Source organism: Phymastichus coffea, unplaced genomic scaffold, assembly GCF_024137745.1.
Source record: "Phymastichus coffea isolate CEN01 unplaced genomic scaffold, Cenicafe_Pcof_1.1 PCOF00071, whole genome shotgun sequence".
NCBI lineage: Eukaryota > Metazoa > Arthropoda > Insecta > Hymenoptera > Eulophidae > Phymastichus > Phymastichus coffea.
The window spans coordinates 732,284-752,080 of record NW_026706882.1 but is presented as its reverse complement, the minus strand read 5'-3'; the positions used below and the strand labels follow the sequence as shown (position 1 = coordinate 752,080).

At 36.1% G+C, this 19,797-nt stretch overlaps 3 protein-coding genes across 8 annotated transcripts in view; 1 reads left to right on the top strand and 2 right to left on the bottom strand.

Annotated features, from left to right (window-relative positions):
• Positions 1-2,919, bottom strand: part of LOC131667836 (connectin) — a 222,997-nt gene extending 220,078 nt beyond the window's left edge. Inside the window, exon 1 of the mRNA XM_058941552.1 lies at positions 2,729-2,919. The gene's annotated coding sequence lies outside the window, so the exon portion shown is untranslated. The remainder of the gene's footprint in view (positions 1-2,728) is intronic.
• A 397-nt stretch (positions 2,920-3,316) lies between these two features.
• LOC131667861 (protein transport protein Sec61 subunit beta) lies at positions 3,317-5,113 on the top strand. Its single transcript, XM_058941601.1, has 4 exons — positions 3,317-3,427; positions 3,621-3,662; positions 4,291-4,487; positions 4,665-5,113. Exons 2-4 carry the CDS (start codon positions 3,660-3,662, stop codon positions 4,750-4,752), a joined length of 288 nt encoding a protein of 95 aa, XP_058797584.1. The 5' UTR covers positions 3,317-3,427; positions 3,621-3,659; the 3' UTR covers positions 4,753-5,113.
• Positions 5,114-5,421: 308 nt separating this feature from the next.
• Positions 5,422-18,250, bottom strand: LOC131667912 (transcription factor SPT20 homolog). 6 transcript variants are annotated; one of them, XM_058941671.1, is made up of 12 exons: positions 18,145-18,250; positions 17,905-18,068; positions 14,027-14,059; positions 13,548-13,916; positions 11,119-11,518; positions 10,280-10,494; positions 10,109-10,201; positions 9,703-10,005; positions 9,406-9,622; positions 8,804-9,338; positions 8,436-8,730; positions 5,422-8,046 (listed from the first exon to the last, which is right to left on the bottom strand). In XM_058941671.1, the coding sequence occupies exons 2-12, from the start codon at positions 17,935-17,937 to the stop codon at positions 7,900-7,902; spliced, it is 2,640 nt and encodes an 879-aa protein (XP_058797654.1). In that variant the 5' UTR covers positions 17,938-18,068; positions 18,145-18,250; the 3' UTR covers positions 5,422-7,899. The 6 variants fall into 6 exon arrangements, 4 of the variants coding, with proteins under 4 accessions (XP_058797654.1, XP_058797657.1, XP_058797655.1 ...); XM_058941674.1 differs by having other exon boundaries at positions 8,534-8,730; positions 17,905-18,219; XM_058941672.1 differs by having other exon boundaries at positions 10,280-10,467; positions 17,905-18,217.
• Between the last annotated feature and the right edge of the window lie 1,547 nt (positions 18,251-19,797).

The window sequence follows — 19,797 nt, the reverse complement described above, 5'->3', positions numbered from 1 at the left end:
AAACGGATACAAAATAAGTTGAGAGATACAGTTTTTTTAATTTCAAAACAGTTTATCATCGTTAAAAATTACCCGAAGTAAAAAAATAATATTTCTTTTTGAACGTTAACTTATCTACGACTCAGCCCTTTTTTTATTAATACAGAATTGTGCAATATTTAAAAATTAGTGTGTATTGTAGCAACTGAAAAAATAAAATAAGAAAACACCATGGGAATCGCACGTAGTATAAACAACAGGACTAAAATTGACCGTAAACGCGATTGTACTTAACATTACATGAATGCAGCACTTTGACCAAGAAGGTTTCTAGTATAATATTTGCAGTTGAGTTAAACGAACTTCATTTAGCTTTCACTCCACGGTCCTATTATATGACAACGGCAGTTTGCTTACCCTCTGTATTTAATCAATTACAACACTGCAATCTAGATCGTTTCATTTGTATAATGAAAGCCCGCGTCTATTGATGTTACATTTAGGTTGCCCCGAATAACCGACAGTACGTAATTAACACTGCAATTACAAAGTGAAAAGAAAACAGACACATCTCGAAAAATTCAAATGCTTACGCTGTTACACTAAAGGCCACAATTATTATGATCTGAAAAGGGTTAATGTATCTAAAGCTTATATATGACGTAATAATCCCCGTCCATTCGAGCGGGTAAACGATCGAAATCGGCTTGTCCAAACGACGCGCCGTGAACGTCCCGCAGGTATACGTCGTTTTTATTGAGAGCACTAGAATATGTAGCTACCTCGCTTTTCCATTTTCTCCCGACAGCGCCGGTGCCGTTGCTGCAATAGTGCGGGAAATGTTCTTGCGTGTCACAGCTTCGAGCTTGTTACTCTTAATTGATGCAGTTCACACCGGTCGCCCAGGAAAAGGTCAAAACAGGAATAAGCTCGGTGTAAAAAATCTTGTTAAGACGAGCTGATTAACTACGACAGACAATGAACTTGATATTGAAGGGATTTCTTCGGGAGTAGAGAAAGGAATTGTATATCCAGCAGCCGACTAATGAATGTTAAACAAGTCTAATGCATTTCAATTAAGTCCGTCGTAAGCATGAATATTTTTGTATAATAATGGGGTCATTGCAGGCAAAGTTCCTTTAAAGCCTTGTAGTAGCACGAGGCTGTGTAAAAACTTTTCATCTCCCTAAAGAATGCATTAACAACGTCGTAGACCTTATAGCCCACCTCACCCTTTTGCTATGAGGGACTTTACCACTGTGACTTTGAAATCTTATTATGCTGGAAATTAAAAAGAAACAGGCATCAAAGTTAATCGCCTTTTAATTATGTCGATAGCAAGAGAAATAAAAAAGCATCCACTTTTCCATTTCAGCATTTCATTAAAGCTAAACCACTCGCTGAATGAACCAGCAGTTCATAATGACTTGTAGCACTGGCAAAACAGTGTTAAATTCTTTGTAATTATATAATAATATGTCGGCTAAATAATAATAATAATACACGTATTAAAGCGAAGAATATCATATGTAGTCACCATTTGATTTGGTGAATTTATAAAATTCATTCTACATTCCTTCACTCTTGTTGTTTAAAACGCGACGTTCTGGACGACGCTTGAAATAATAAAATAAAACGCACAAAAAATATTGGCACAAACATAGCTGCCCCCCCCCCCCCCTCTCAACCCCAGCAACCAAAGCCACAAACCTCAACAATCAAAACTCGCTCTCGTCGCGTGACCGCCGCAGCTAGGCGTGCAATTGTATGCATATAACGCCAAACAACATGTAGCGCCGCAAGCACATACAAACCCCGCAGCGTTAACGAGCGTAATATTGTCCGATAATATTCACTTAATAAATCGAATTGATGGCCCTTTGGCCATATTCCGGCGCGAGTCTCGATTGTTGGCTGCTGCGCATGGCGAGAGATCAATTGGTGGCTCATCGGTTATACCTACACGGAGGGCGGTTGGTAAACTGCATGCGACGAGCTGACTTTCCACATAAACTTCACTTGAACGTTTTTTATTTCATGTTCACATCGTGCGCAAATGCTAGTAGAGAGTACGCAGTGGGAAAAGGAGGCACCGTAAATTTCCTTTGTTTGCGCTTGAACGTTTTTGGTTACGCGATTTATTGGACTTTCTCGGATGTTCCGCGGATATGAAACGCCACGTTTCATAAATCACAAGTTTACCACGCGATTGCGTTGACGGCCATTTCAATTTGGGGTGCAACGATATAAAACAAATAATTGACAGCCATGTCTCTATACTCGATGTTAATTGTTTTTAAAAATATTAAAAGACGCTGTAAGATGTCTTCGTTCTCGTGAGCGTCTCGACAAGCCAAAACGTTACTTAGTCATACGGCTCTTCTTATACACTTATTGCGTACATATTTTTGGTTATTTGAATATTGAAATTTCAATGGCTTTGTAATTTCTGAAAAACATGGACAAGCTTTTTTTACCACGTAATACAGGAAATTTGAGTGGGTCACAACAAGTCAAACATCGCACACAGTTTCATTCGCCGCGAGCAATAATCTGCGATCACGAGCGAAAAACTTGCCGTGCAAAGAAGAAAAAAACGATCTAAGCATACTGCGAATGGTCGTCTTGCTTGTCGTGAGATATTTACTGCTCTCGGAAAGGGTCACGATCAAACTTTGAGAAAACCCGCTCGAATGAGCAACCATAAAAATCGCCTAGGGCTATGTGCGCGCAAACTTCTGAAACTCACCTCTTTTCACGAAGTAGGATATTCTCTCTTCCTCTCTTAAATAAAGAGAACTGCCAGTATCAACTATCTTCTGTAGCACTGTCAAAACGTATGATCTGAAAGTTATATTTCTTATGAAAACACTCGAGGGATGAAAAAAAGCACGTGGATCGGCGAATTAGACACACTATACACGCAGAGACTATACCCGATGTGCATTCGGTCGCATCCAAAATGCAACTTGAACGCAGCGCGCGCTAAGTTCGCCGCAGCTTGCCGTTTCGCCGGCTCGACGATCCCGTTCGCGAGTGGGGGTTACGACTGGTAAAAAGCTCTAATAAACCTGTAGCGACACCTTACAGTGGAAAGTCGAATATTAGCTGTCGATAAAGACGAATTCAGTGTATTATTTCATGATTAGTGTTAATAATAAATTATTAATAAAAACTATCAATTTACGTAGATTATTGGAAAACGAGTATAATGGATCGCTTTTGTAAGAGATATCTTAAAAATCATGATCATCCAAAATAACGCAGCCTATTATATGCGGTTGCATGGGCTATGCTCTTATACGCTGACGTGTACAATTGCACACACATAAACTTTGCTCGTACGTGTGAGTAACTGGCTGGTATACTGACACGTCGATCTTCAGCAGTTTTTAAGCGTCGTCGCACAACGTTCAACTGTTCGTGTGTCGTGCATCATACCTTACAGGTGGGTAAATTAATTATTTAATCTAAATAATTATTTGTCATTGTTAATTGCAATACGGATGCAATGAATGATAGTTTAGATGGTTTCTAAAGGATGTTTTTTTTTTCATTTTTCGATCTGTCTTTCAATGGTCTTCGACTGCCTGCTGCTCCGCATTTCTCGATATCTGGAAACGTGTGACTTATCGAAACAGATTGTTTTTCTGTGTGACTAAATAGAAACTATTTGCAGAATGGTGAGTTACGTGTTTGTTCACTATGATTAAACGATATATTGAATTGCTGAATTGAGTCTTACTCAAATAATATTGGAGGCTTCAATTTTAATAGTTTATATCGTTTGATGATCTGCGCTTTTCCAAGTATTATTTTAATGTGACTTGAAGGATTATAAGTTGTGTTTGTACAATGTGCTAGAAATAGTTTTTGATCTTGCATACTGTAAACAGATATGAGCACATCTGTTACCAAAATTTTTTTTCGGTTAATATCATCCTTGAGTATGATTGCTTAATCAAAAGATTGATGATGATCTTGGTCAAGATATATTTTTCAAACTAATTAAGTTACTAAAGTTAAACTTTGATACAATTTTTAAATAATAAATAATATTTAAAATTAGTATACAATGCTGAAAAATTTTTAAGGTGCCAATCGACGATATCTTGCTTAGTCAGTAATCCGTTGAAACTACAATGGACAATAAGCAAAAAATATTAAACATTCAATTTATTTTTCAATTCATAGAAAAATATTTATAGATTGATAGATTCAGGTGCCTTATTTTATTCTTTTCATTGCTTGCAATTAAAACTATAACTATATATTTTTTCTTTTAATTTTTAATAATTTATTGTTTTACAGCCTGCTGCACCTAGTTCAACATCTGTTGGAGCTGCCAGCCGGTCTCCAAGTAAAGCCATTGCACCTCGTGCTGGCGTTGGAGGCACTGTGAGGCAGCGCAAAACCATTACTGCAACATCTGCTAGGAACCGCACAACTGGAACCAATTCTGGTGGTATGTGGAGATTCTATACTGATGACTCTCCAGGAATCAAAGTGTAAGTTTGAAAGTAAATATTGTTACTTTAAATTTGTCAGAAGTGTTAAGCGTAGTTAATAGAAGATTTTTGTGATTTTATTCATCAAGCTTCAACCATTTTTCTTACTAAATTTTTCACTTGAGCCAGAATTCCTCTTTTTTCATTATGTAACTCGTTAATTTATTATTATTACAGTGGTCCAGTTCCAGTTCTGGTTATGTCACTTTTGTTCATTGCATCTGTTTTCATGTTACACATTTGGGGAAAATACACCAGATCTTAAAATACTTAAATTCATTTTTTAAATATACAACAGACTTCCAGAATGTCCAGTGGACAGTGAATGTCTCTGATGCACATATAAAAAATATCCAATTTATAATAAAATTTATAATGAACTGTATAAAAGCTGAACATGTGAATGACCGATCAAAGATTGTTACTACTGAAATTATACTATTTGTCTTTATGAAAAATTTACTTTCTGTAATTTATTTAAGTAAAAGTGTAAGGTTTATATAAAATTAATGATTGACAATTGTACATTATTAATATAGTAATATACCTTACGTTCCAGAGTGCATTTACGTACTCACTTGAAATATTTTAATAGTTAAGATCAATTTAATATATAAAACATGAATCTGAAATTAATTTGTATTTTATTATTACGTCACAACCTCAAACTATAATTTTAATTATTTTTATTTATTGAATAGAATATATTTGTTTAATTAAAGAAGTTTAAAACATTTTACAATAAATATTTACACATTACATAAAATCAATAACATATTTCATGAAAAACGGAAGGGTGCTAAATAAAAAAACGTATTAGTTCGCTGATAATTTTTATAATTTTATAACAATATATTATTTTATATAACAATATTTAGTATTTTTTTATAATCAGAAACCATTTTATCAAGAATCGATAAAAAATGGATATTAATACAGCATATAGTATACTAGATTTTTCATGATTGCGCGCATTTTTTAGTAAAAACTCGTGGATTCATAATCGCATTAATTATATGAAAAATGTCGAAAAGTGTAAATATCTTTGTGCAAAAAACCACTAAATAAGTCTGTACACTATTTGCAAGATAGTATATATACATTTTTTACAAAATTTTTATAAAAATATAGGAAATATCTACTACATTGATTGTAGGAAAGATTATACGCATTACACCCATATGAGTATCTAAATTCATGATCAGATTTGCGTATTTTTTACATGAAGTTTTTAGTAACTATTGCTATACATGTGGGTTTTTCAAAATACAATGAAAATTGAAAATTTTAATTAATTGATTGTAAAAACCATGACACTAATAATTATTTTTTGTATCCAGAATCTCTGGATATAAAAAATAATAATTATATCCAAAGATATAAATATGAAAAAATTTCTCTAAATTTGATACAACTAAATTATCATATTGATACTGTAAATTTGATAGAAATGGGATGCGTTTTTGAATTATAAATTCTTGCATATAAGAATCACCACATGATTTGCTATAATCTCTAAAATCTTGACCGAAACGACTAGTGCAACTTCGCTTTTTTATCTAAATATACATTTCGGTTACAAGCGAAGTCTTTCCTGGTGATAAAATTTCTCTCGCATTTCAGACATATGTATAAAATAAAATAATAAAACAACTGTAACAAAATAACTATCTTTTTTCAATGATTAATCGTGATGTAGAAATCTTAGATCGACAATTTCCAGTGCAACGTGATTAAGTGTTCTTAAGATAATATTTCATTCTTAAAAATAAATTATTTAAAAAATTATTAACTTTTTACGTTAATAATTGAAACTAGAAAAAGTCAATTGTCAAGTCGGTATTCGAGAAAATTCAAAATTGTTTTTGAAATATATATCAATAGTTTATACTTATATATGCAAAACAGCAAAAATTTGAAAAATCTATTCATAATCTACTTTTTATTGTTCAGTTTGGAATAAACTTAATATTTTTAATTGTTTCCCTTGTTTCGTAGAAGATTTTTAATATTAAAATTTATCATTTGTCAACTCGAAGCTTAGAGCAATATTTATAATTAAGAAGATGTATTATACTCTAACCTACAAAATTCGTAAAATCCATCGTACTCTTAATTTGAAATTTTCATTGATAAAATAATTTCACATCATTCTTTACATTATTTTTAAGGGTGAACAATTTCTATAATTATTCAAAAGTAAATATAAATTGGCATAAATGATTTCAAGTTTCAAAGCGGGAAGTCCTATCCACTAATGCGTATTATAAAATCAGTTATTCTTGCTCAACATTTACTTTTTAATAATAATGAAAGTTATCCACCCTGTGTTATGATATAAAGAGTGCATGACTGTGCTATTCCATGTGTACTGTCAATTATTGACGTATAATGATCTTTACAATCAGTGAATTTTGATCCGACATCCGCTTAAGCATTTAAAATTATCGTAAGATCATAATTTATATTAAAGTTTCGAACATTCTTAAGTAAAACCCTTACGTTAGATCTATTGTAAGTGAAATATCTTTCAATTGATTAATTTATATTCTAATAACTGCACCATAAAAATAATTTGATTCATTGACTATAAATTTGAGATATTGATATGCTATTGAAGAAAAATCTGCCTATTGACAATTAACTCAGATTTTTATCAATCTATTCAAATAATTTAAAAGAATTGTTTTTTAAACCCAATTTTATTAAGACTGGATAGAAAAGATGACTTGAGTTGTCTTTGCACCTAAATTTTGATTGAAAAAATTTTAAAACCTCATACCTTATAATTGTTCCAACTTCCAATTCCTCTATGTGCATTAGAAATGCATTAAAAATTAATAGAACAGTAGTTTTGAATGTAGCTAGATGAAGAGCTAGTTAAATTTGTTACTAATAGTTTGACCACTTCAAGAAATTTCATCAAAGATTTACGTATATGATCAAAAAGATCAGTAAAAATAGCAATTTTTTTCAACGTTTAATGAAAAAATTAATATATCATTCTTTACAACATGCTATTGACAATCGAAAAATCTTATCAAATCAATATTTCAGTCTGTATTAGGAGCAGCTCTGAGAATTTTTCATTTGGCCTAGATAGTGTAACATGCACATAGGCTGATTTGAAAATTGTTCGTTTGAACTAAAAAAGTATATTATATTGAATAACTTCAATAATAATTGTCAATAAAAATATCAATGAAATAAACATTAATACCCATACTGAATTCAGATTTGATCTAAAGTTTTAATTAAAAAAAATTTTTCGGATAAAACTTTTTTCATGAAGTCAAGATCAGATAAGACAAAAAAATAAAAAAAATAAAATAACCTAGTTGCTAAACAATTAAGAATATCATTGAATCTAATAAATTGCCAGAGAAATTTGTTCACCAGGAGTAAAGAATATCTATTCATTGGTTCCCTGACTATCAATGTCGAGGGGATCGCGAAGCACAAGTTCTGTCTGTTCAGATTCCTTATGGAAGATTATAATTTTCTCATCACTCGACGATTGACTATCTAATGAACCTTCTTGCGTCGACGTTGCTGCTTCCTGTGAAAAGAGATAATTATAAAGTATACTTTCTCAATTCCTTTACATGATTGTGAATGCAATATAGATATAATAACATCATACAATGAATTTATTATGATAGGATGAGGAAAACAAAAGCGATAAAAAGGTGAACACATGAAAAATTTGAACAAATTATGAATAACTCTACTTTTAAGTAATCAAAAACTTCTAAGTTCAATATAAACTAACTTTAAGATTGAAATAAGTTTGCGATGATGCATCATTACAAACGATTTATGCCATGTTGACAATCAATCGCTTACCCTGCGAAGAATTGAAACTCGCACACGAGTGAAGGAAGTTGTCGTTTAACAAAAAAGATAGGACTATTAGGGAGTAGCTTTCATTTAAGTCACATCACTGACCGTGCTACGTATCTTGGTGTGAGTCTTGATGTGTTTGGTGAGATGATCGGAGCGCATAAACTTCTTCGTGCACTCAGTACACTGGAACCTTTTCTCACCGGTATGCGTGCGATTGTGTCGTTGAAGTTCATCTGAACGAGTAAATTTTTTGCCGCAGAATACCCAACTACAAACGAATGGTCGATCGCCTGTGTGCCATCTCAAGTGAGCACGCAAATGCGACGTCTTACCGTAGACTTTACTACAGCCTGGAATGTGACAAACGTGTTGCCGTTTGCGTGTCATGTCACGATTTCTGAAAATGAGCATTCAACAGTGAGACTGATTCGTTTTAAGATTCAGATAAAGAAATTACAATAAATAAGTACCTATCACCATCGCCACAGTTTGGACAAGTACATGCAACTCGCTTTCTATGCTGCTTAGTAGTTTCCGTCAAGCCTTCACTGTTACCAGTGCTAACAGTGCTAACATTATGTTGGCTCTGTTGGGAAGTAGGTGCTGCTTGCTGCACTTGAACCTGTTGTTGTTGTTGGGGCTGTGGTTGCTGTGTCTGCTGTGGAGTGGCAATAGTTGTTGTACCGTTCGACTGTATTGCCTGGAGAATTTTCCATTGCTGTGGCTCAGCAGTATTTTCAATGTGCACTGTTGCTGAAGTTGCTGCCGGCTGTAACGTTTGTACCGTTGTCGGTTGTACTGCCGAAATGACCTGGACATTACCGAGGCCAGGGATATTTTGTACAGGAATAGACTGCAAGAACCCATTAGCAGTATTTATGCCTGCTGGTTGAAGTTGCATGACTCCATTTCCTAAGTTAACACCACGCATTATTCCACTTTGCTGAGCTGTTAATCCGGTTAATGCTGATGCTGGTATAAGAGTTATCTGCTGGCCTTGTGCACCTATAAATTTTATAAAATAAACATAAACCATGCAATCTTGAATCTCATGAAAAGTGTAAGTAATTACCTGTTATACTAATCGGTTGACCAGACTGTTGCATAGCTTGAGCAGCTGGAATATGTATAACTTGGCTATTGGCAAGTTGACTGGCATCAATGTTTGTAACTTTGATCTCGCTATCTTGTACTTCTTGCTGCTGTCTAAGATTGATTGATGCCACATCAATTTTCTGACCGTCTTTCGTCGTTATGACATTCGAACCACTCGATCTGATTCCCACAACCTGTTGAATAAAATACATTGTTTATTGGTAAAAATTAATTCGGTAATAATAATAATAATAACAATCTTGAAAATAATTACTTGAACGTTGCTCGGTGCCCCATTAGTAGTTTGCTGTGATTGCTGAGTTTGTTGAGCAGCTTGTTGTTGTTGTTGTTGTTGTTGTTGTTGTTGTTGTTGTTGTTGTTGCTGCTGTTGCTGTTGCTGCACGACTTGCTGTTGCTGTTGTTGAGCAGCGACCTGTTGCGCGACTTGCTGTTGAGCTTGAGCTTGCGCTTGTGCTTGGGCTACTTGAGCTGCTTGGACTTGGGCTGCTTGAGCTGCCGCTTGCTGCTGAGCTACTTGTTGGGCCACTTGTTGAGCTACTTGCTGGCCTTGCAGCGACTGTCAAATCAAGGGAAATATTAGTCAGTGTAAAGTCAATTTAGAAAGGTGCAGAAAATTTTTCTAGAATGTCAATTTTCATTATTCTATATCACATGCTCACCTGTAGACTCTGCAACTGTGACAAATTAGCAATTTGCACTTGCTGAATCTGCCCATTAGGCGTAATAATCTGTGCCACTTGCGGTGTAATTTGCTGAAGCAGAGAAAGTATTTCTATTAGCAAAACTGATCAACACCAACAATCAGTCTAACACAACGAATGTAATTTTACCTGTGCGATCTGAGGAATCATTTGAGCTGTGGGCATATTAAAAACATTCGACAGTGCTTGTACGGGAAAGTGAACCGTTTGATAAACCGTCTGGCCATTATTGGTAGTAACAGGTACTTGGACTGGAACTGTGGTTTGTTGAAGCTGCTGCATTGGGAACTGCACTGGTCGAACCTGCACGCTTTGACCTGAAACATCCGAGCCTTCCTTGGAAGCTGCGCGCACGTGGAATACGCACATAAAGGAGCAACGAGGAGATGCGACAGAGTGGTGAGTCAAGCATTAGTATAAGCAACAAATGAAATAAGAGTGTTAATTGTTTTATAAAAATGTGTTTAGAAGAATAAGCTTTGGTTTTATTAGTTTGAAGTTTTGTATTTGGGAAAATCGATCAAACTCTTTGTGGGTTCCAAAACCTCCAAAGCAAAGTCTATATTAGATATATAAAAAGTTTCGTGACTCAGTGTAAAAAAAAGACATAAGATCATAAAATAGTCTGACGTTATACATATCGTGCAAAGTAATCAACCGTACCAGAACAAACGAAAAAATAAAAAAATTTGTTATTAGAAGTTTTTGTGAGAAGTGCATAGATGTTAATTTGCACGTGCAAATATATATATATATATATATATATATATATATATATATATATATATATATATATATATATATATATATATATATATATGAATCGCTACAACCAAGAAGATTTTACACGCAAAAATATATAGAGAAATGTATAAATTATTCATCAAATTATAATCACAAACTTATCGTGTAAAATCCCCTTTTAAAAATAAGAACAAGAAAAATATAAATCATCAACGTCAACCAACCTGTAGGCAACTGAACGGTTTGGCCTAAATTTGTCTGAATAATTGATGCAGGAAACATATTAGGCGACCTAAGCAGACTGACAGCATGAGGATTGATAATCGTCTGTCCATTAGCTAATTGTATCTGCTGTCCTGCAAGCTGTAATTGTTGACCATTAGCTGTGGCAAACTGCATGGTCGGTTGTGTTTGTTGTGCTGCTGCTGATGCCGAGGGAATAAATAGTGCTTCCTGCCCATCAATGTTGATCGTTTGCATAGGCGGTACAACGCTGTAGCTTAATTGTTGCTGCGGTTGCTGCTGCTGTGCCTGACTTTGTTGCTGAACCTGGGCTGCCGCTTGCTGCTGTTGAGATTGCTGAAGAGCTGCTGCTTGAGCTTGACTGTTTACAAGCTGAGCTCCCTACAATTGTATGATGGTTAAATGAGATTTAGGTAAGTAATGGATTAGATTTCTTTGAATATAAGATTGATTTATACGTGTATTAATATGAAACAACATTTCTTGTGATCTTTGAATTACTATAAAAAATACCGATTCTGCTATTCATTTATTTAATGGTGTTTTTGATTTTTAGGCATGCGATTATTAAATGCAATTAGTATTAAATGATAATACATATCTTTATTCTATTAAATAAAAAAGCAAACATAGGAGACATTTTGTTCTATAGATATGTTATCAAACGGTGATAACGTATTTTGTAATAATTTGATTTCATGTACTATACATTCGCAATTTGAAGTTGTATGAGTCATTTAAATAACTTCAAAATTGTATTGTACTTATAGACCAACATTTTTTTAAATTTATTTCTCTTGTTGCTAGGAAATTGGATGCATTTTTAAACATAAAAAGTTTCGTTTACATGACAGCATTCGAAAGTATCCAACTTGTTTTAAGCATCCTCATTGAAAACAATAAAGTTATTACTTGAATGAAAGGAAAATCGGGAGAAAGAAATTCAAACGATAATGAAGTTATCTAAGTTCAATGCCAAACGACTAAAAAAATACATTCAGCATCCCTAAGAAATCGACAATTCTGTATACCTCCTCCAATTCATCCTCCTCGTCATCGTCATCAAATGTTTGCGGTTTATGCCATACATTGATTGGCCAATTACTCCTTCGGTACACGTCAATTTTTTCAATTCGCGTATAGTTGACATTCTGGTACAAGTAAAATGACGAAACTTCTAACATTGCTACACTTCATCAGTGACCTTTTATTATCAAATGAAAATCCCGTTATCGGAACTTTTTAAACTTTCACTTTGTGTAAAGTTACGTCAGCAAAAATAAATATTTAATATGACACCGCAAATTCGCACGGTTTTTTCAACAAAAAACAATTTTTTTGGACATACAACGTTTGTGCGCAACAGACGAAGTATAGACTGCGAGAAGTCAGCGTCGTCGCTGTTATACACACACATGTGATAAAAGCCAATGGTTATCGCTAGATGCCCCGCGAAATCAAATACCCAACCGCGCAGCCAACGTAGCGCGAGCGGGGTGAATTATAAGGGTCACAAGTCAGAGGTGAGCCTCGAAGCAGTAATATTCCTGTGCTGCCTTTCGCTCTAATTTTATCGGTAAATGTGTGTTCTATATTGTACCAAAGTTAATTTTTCATTAATTACGCAGTTTTTCAGATTCTTTTTCTATAATTTACACAGTTTCAAAGACATTATAAAGAAAAAGTCTTTCTAAGATTGCGTCATACTCAAATTGTTATTAAAATATAAGTTTCTTGATTAATAAACTTGAAAAAATGTTCACGGTGAGTCTATATTTATTCTCTAGCCTACTGTACTGAAGTATTTCGTTACTTGAGATCTGAAGTTTTTCATTCACAATATTCTGCGTGAACTACCGATCGAACTGGTGACGAATATAAGATTTTTTTACGAATACTGTTCCATTGCCATTTCAACAAACATTTATAATATTCGCTGTCTTTCAATAAAAAAAATTTACGAAATCGTAGCATTCTTAAAAATACAAATAAAGTGAATACTCTATTTATCCTAAATTTCTAGAAATTTACTATTCATCTTGAATATTCTGTTCGTCATCGTTAAAAAAATCCTTTAAATATATGTTTCTTATGATAATCCTTATTTGTTTGTTTTTGGACTTAGAATTTTGAAGATTTGTATATGTGTTCGATTCGAAAAATTGAAGTATTAAAAATCTTGCTGAATTTATGAGAAACTTTTTTATATGCAACGCACATTTTGATACTAATTAGCTCAGGTGGATCTTAAAACATTTTAGATAGATATGGAATTCTATTATTAAAAAAGTGTGAAAGAATTTTCAGCATTACCCCAGCACTCACCTACCACAAAAGGAATGACAAAAATTCTGAGACTTATTTACTGTAATGTTAATTGAAGACACGCGAATTCGCAAAAGAAACATACCTGTAGAAACTGCTGAGGCAGCGCTTGCATGGAAATCGCACGTTGCTGATCATGCTGCTGCTGCTGTTGCGCCTGCTGCAGTGGCATGAAATTTTGTAACTGTTGCAAGGTGATAACCTGCGGTTGCTGCTGTTGCTGCTGTTGCTGAGCTGCCGCGGCATCTTGTTGTTGTTGCTGCGCTGCCGCTAAGAGTGCGGATTGCTGCTGCTGCTGCTGCTGCAACTGCTGCAGTACATTGGCGTTGAGAAAGCGTATTTGCGCTTGTTGTTGCTCCAATTGCTGCTGTTGCTGTTGCTGCTGCTGCTGCTCCACTGCCTCTTGCTGAGCTTGCTGCTGGGCTTGTTGCTCGCTTTCGTCCAATTCCTCTTGCTGTAATGAGAGCATGTTTAGTAATGCCGAAGTTTGTTTTAGGTATCAGCGGTTGTAGATGCTTTTCACATATTTTTATCAATTAATGAGTTTGTGAGTTGTATATATACCTCGGAAATGAGCTCGGGGATTATTTGCGCCAACTACGGTGATTCGGACACAAAAAAAAACGACGTCAATTAGTATGTGTGCATTTTTTGTTGTCGCTGGTCATTTGGTTAAGATATATAGATATCAAATGACGTGGTGTAGTCTTAGAACTGAGCGACATGTGCATTGGGTGAATTTTTATGAATTCAACACCGCCTCGGGGAATTGTCGTTCTTTTTTTTTCATGTAGACGAAGGTACTGCCAGTGTTTTTTTAATAGCGAGTGTGCAGTATGTTCTACTTGTGCTATTTTAATAAACTAAAATTGAGTAAAGACAATTAGCGTTAAGATAAATTAAAAAATTTTTTACCAATTGTAATCCAAAAAAAAATTTGTATATTTAGTTGGCTACATTTTTTTCGATCTTATACAATTTGATTCAACGCGAATTTTTCAATTTATTTTATTTTACATGATGTTTTTTTTTATCGAACGTGGAAAAAAATATTATTTTCTTTAAAAAAAATTATTTAACATCGGCCCTTTCTAGGCGTAAAAGATTCTAGACAATAGAATCGTACATTTAATCGTTTTCTAATAATAAACAAAACTTTAAATATTAAATTATTCATCTAAAAATATCTATTGTCGAATATCCTATGCAAATTTTTAATTGATTTATCTGTAAAAAGTTGACGTGTCCTAAGTTATTTATTTTCTAATAAATAACTTTGTATTTAACATGTTCAATTAAAGAAACATCACTTTGACTGGTATATTAATAAATTCATATTGGATCAAATCGTACAGGACCAATATCAGTAAGAAACAAATTCTACCATCTAGTTCAATCAAATATCTACTAAGTTATCAAACAGCAATTACAAAGCAGGCAATAAAATAATTATTTTATTGGATTTTATTGAACATGCTGTGACTAAAAATCCCATATATATCCAAATCAGTATTTATGATATTACTAGTAAAAAAGTTTTTTAACAGGATGCATTCTCGGAAGAAATTATTTTTATCTTAGAATATTTGTATTACTTTAAGAATGATTAATTCAAGATATGCAACAAATATAATAAAAACTAGATTACAGTGATCGATAATTATTATAATCATAGTCGTTACCAAAAACAGTCTACTCCGAAAGCAGATATACTAAACTACAGATCCAACACCAAAATCTACGTAAAAAAAAACCACTTTGTTCAATTACCAGTCCATACACTTGAATTCGCACACCGAAAACACAACCTTCTTACGCACCAACAGCCCGTAACCAAATGACCAGTAAGTGCAGTGTCGGTGAAACATGCACGAGGATTTTCCCAAAGCGTGCCGACCCAATGCCTCCTCCCTATTCGTTTTTTTTTCGTTCAAAAAGCCGCCTCCGATTCCCCCTCCACTCTACATGTGAACCCCGCTGGGAGGATATGTGCGTGAGCCACGCCGTTTGCGCGCCAAATTCGCCTGTAGGGACTTGGGCTTACAGCTTGTCAATTTTTGGGGCCTCTGCAGTCGTGCGTATGTATAAGGTTTCAATTTTCTTTTGTGGCTTGGCTAATATGGCTTTAAGGTTTGATAACTCAGTCACGAATGGACAATGGGAAAAATGTAATATAGGAATTAGCTCGATAATTCCTGTAATAATGATTTGTTTGAAAATGTTAGTTTAGAAAAAGAGATGTGGAATAAAAATCTATTATTTTTTATTTCGCCGTCGCGAAACTGGAAGAACAGAAACACTTGATTGCAGTTCAATAACAATTCACCTGTTAACACCAGGTATAAAATTTGTAGTTACTACCGAAAAAAGGACTATTTTGACGCAACGTATTTGTGTGATTTTACAGTAGTCTACAACAGCGCGGCCGTGTTGCGAAGTTGATACCTTTTACGGTACATTGTAAATTCCATCCTGAGGGCCCCAAAGTTGTCGACGACCGTGCCATTAAATGACTTTATGGGCCTTATAGCCTTAGGCTTTGGATTCCCCAATCTTACGGGAGGAGAGAGTAAAACGGTTGTGTCTCGAGCTCGACTTTGTTGTCTTACAAAACAGCCTCGTGAAAGGGAAAACAGACGTAATTTTTTCCAACAATAGACTTTCATTTCCATAACGAAGAATAATTATTTCTTGAAAACGATAACAATCAAAATGCAACACGTCAGCTGCCAACTTTAAATTCAAATCTAGCGCGGGTCCGACAACTACGAGGGGGAGTGTTCTGTGTAAAAGCCGCTTAGGTATATATATCCTTTTTCACCAGAGAAAGTAGAAGAGAAAAAAGGGAGAGGCGAACAACGGCGAAGCCTCGCGGTATATAGCATGCAACACCCGCCCACTTGGCGATTGGACGTTCCACAGACCCTCGAGCTCTGCGAGCTTCGCTCCCCTTTCTATTTCATTTCGGTAATGACACGAATGTATACGGCGCTGCAGCGGGAGTTACTTTGCCGCTTGCGCGCCCTATTGAATTGCCTGCGTCCGCGCGACTGATATTTTTCGTCACTTTCCACATAATAGACGCATAGAGAAATTCGATATGCAGTTTGGCCGATGAATAGTCTCAATATACTATTGTTGACAAACACGGTTGAATAATATATCTGAAAATTTCGCTATTCAATTCGACAAAGCTGAAAGAAATGCCTTAAGGAAGCTTCCGTAAATACTTCTATAATGTATAATTCTATCGCTTCCATCAGGCACTGGGCAACACGAGCGGACGGCCGAAAAGGCGTGGGAGAAATCATCGAAGTCTGAAAACCGCGCCAGCAGCAGCTAAAAAAGGGAGGTACAGTAGTCGCAGCAGCTGTTCGCGTGTTCGTCCGCTGCTAAAAAGGGGGATGAATTTCGTCTCGTCTCTCCCTCCGCCCACACAGATAACGACGACTAAAAGGGGGCCTCGTCTCTCTCTCTCTCTCTCTCTCTTAGCGCGGAGTACATACGGCCTCCACCCACTCTCACTCAGAGCTAAAAGCACGTGGTCGTGCCCGAAAAGCCCACCTACCAGCCATATACTCTAATGTATGCACGCGTTAGAGAGAGAGAGAGAGAGAGAGAGAGAGAGAGAGAGAGCGAGAGAGAGACGAGAGATGACCACGCGGTCTTTGGGTGGTCTTCGAAAGCCGGTTTTCATTCGAGTTCCAACTCTCGGCCGCGCCACACACGCTACTTGTTCGATTCGATATGATGACCACGTTATATATACATCATAGCCTCTCACTTGCTTCTTCTCTCCACATACTTCCACTTCCAATCGATGATCTTTTCTACTTTCGTAGATGAACAGATGCGAGAAATCAGCAATCTACCAGAGCATTTTGGGCAATCTGCTTTTAGCATGCTGATTCTTACTTAAATGAGCCGAACAAATTTGTTCGGAACCATTAAAAATAATTGGCTGGCTTGAGAGAGAAAGAGAGAGTGAGAGTACAAAACCTTTTTGTTTTTTTTTTTCATCGGCGAGTTGAACAATACAAATTGTCTAGGTACATATATATGCGAGAGTTCAAAGTTACGTTGGATATTTTAATTTTAATGCGTGACAGTATACAGTACCGTGAAGAAAAGTATTTAATTTCACCGTACACACATCGACGTACATCGCGCTAGTTGCTCTCTCTCTCTCTATCTCTCTCTTTTGGATCGTACCGACATACATGCAATGCATGCAAAGTTGTCGAGAGAAAGAGAGAGAGAGAGCGTATATTTAGCCTTTACGAATCACACGGTATATCCAACACACAAACGCTCGAAATAGTCGAATCGTCTCCTCTCTCTCGCTCTCTCTCTCTCTCTCTAAAATGCCAGGTAGTGGAGTATTCAGTATACCCAATGTAACGCATGCATGAACCCAAATCCGGACTATTTAGTGCAATTACCTTGTCGACCTGCTTTATAGTCACTTGAGCCATGTCTCGTTGTTATAGTCCTTGAGCCTTGGCTTGTAAGACTCTCTTTTTTTCTCTCTCACTCTTTCACGAAACTCGCTTGGTCGTTCGTGCTCTCTCCCTTCTCGTTAAATTTGCAGTCAAGGAAACGGCATCTGCACACACAATCACTGATATCGTAGTTACACGCAGTGCACCCGCGGCGGCGGCAAACGGGCAACGGCAACGAACCGGGAGAATCTCCGCCGTCGGATAGGTGTGTCGCTTCTGGGAGGACGCCTTCCTTAACTCTCCGTGACGCCTTTTCGGCCCCGCAAAGCACAGACCAACACACGCACACGCCTAGAAATAGAATGCCAGATGTGTATATGCGGCGGTGACTGTGTGAGAGAGAGGGAGACAAACTGAAGCCAATGCGCCGACGCGAACTGCCTAACTGCTTGGCGTCGGGACCGTTCGTTTTTCAAAATGACGTCGTGTTACCCATAAGTGACTGTCAGCATTTCTTTGTTTTGCAATTTATTCGACAAATACCTTACATCTAATAATTGTTTGTTTTTACATAATCTACGATATAATCTAGCACAGTGGTTTTTTTTATACCAATATAATGAAAATATATGGAGTTTACGGTTTTCAGAAAATTATGACTGTCAAATACTATAAGTATGTTCGATCAGACCTAAACTTCAGAACATTTTTTAATTCGTTTGTGGTCGCGTTATTTTGTTGATTCTACATAAGATAATCGATTAATACTTCGATTCGATTACTTTAATAAATATAATAAGCCTTTAAGAATTATTTTTATTGTGCGCCAACTTTATAAAAATGAATTTTGATTGATAGCATTAATTAGTCTGTAGATCGGTTTCACAAACGACGATATAAGGAATTTTTTCTATGCAAGTGTCATAAAAATAAATAAAAAAAACATCATGTTCGTAGTTGAGGATAAAACTATCTGTGTTAAATGAATATTGTCGAAAATATTTTAGTTTAGATTGACAAAACTGACAAAACTGCCGGTCATCGCACGTAGCATTTGAAATCTCCCGCGCTACTTCAAACTCGAGCCAAGTGATTGGCCAATACAATTTGTGAAAGGCATAGCCTCGGAAATTGTGGAGTTGCAGCAGCTGGCGGCGTGTAGAAGAGAAACGATGATATTAACACACGCCCTCAGCGCTCATACTCAAACCTAACACATAAGCGAGAAAGAGAGAGAGAAAGGCAAAACAGGAACGTTGGTATACATCCTACCTACGACGCCCATCGTTCGCTTGTCCGCTTACAAATACATATACATATATACATCCTGCGCACTGGGCTTTCTAAAAGTGTATAGTATAGTATGTACTATGCAGGCAGTTTGCCAATCGATATACAAGGCTCCCCAAAACCTTATGTACATGCGTGTGCGTGCGGGCGCGTGTGCGTGTGCATTGTTTCGTATTATACGAAAAGGTTGAATATATATATATATATATATATAGGAAAAATATAGGGGGGCAAAAAGAGCGCGAGAGAGAAAGAGAGAAAAGTGGCGTGGTGTTTGAAACAATGGAACACAAAGAGAGAGAGAGAGCGCGTGGCGGCGACGACCGCCGCTGAGCACGGTACGTAACTGCGGGGCGGCGCGGAGAACGCGATTGGGTAGAGCATCGCCCCTCGATGATCTCGCCCCCTGCGTTATACCCAACGCCGACCACGTGCTTTTAAAACCGCGCGCGACAGCGTGGTACGTATATATAGAACGCGCGTGGGCGGCTCGATGATTTCGTTGAAATGCCGAGCTCGACTCGAGGCTGGCAATATTTGTATTTTCGTCAAATAATTTTACCGTCTCTTGGGAAAATACAAGCATCTTCGGCGGTGAGTATA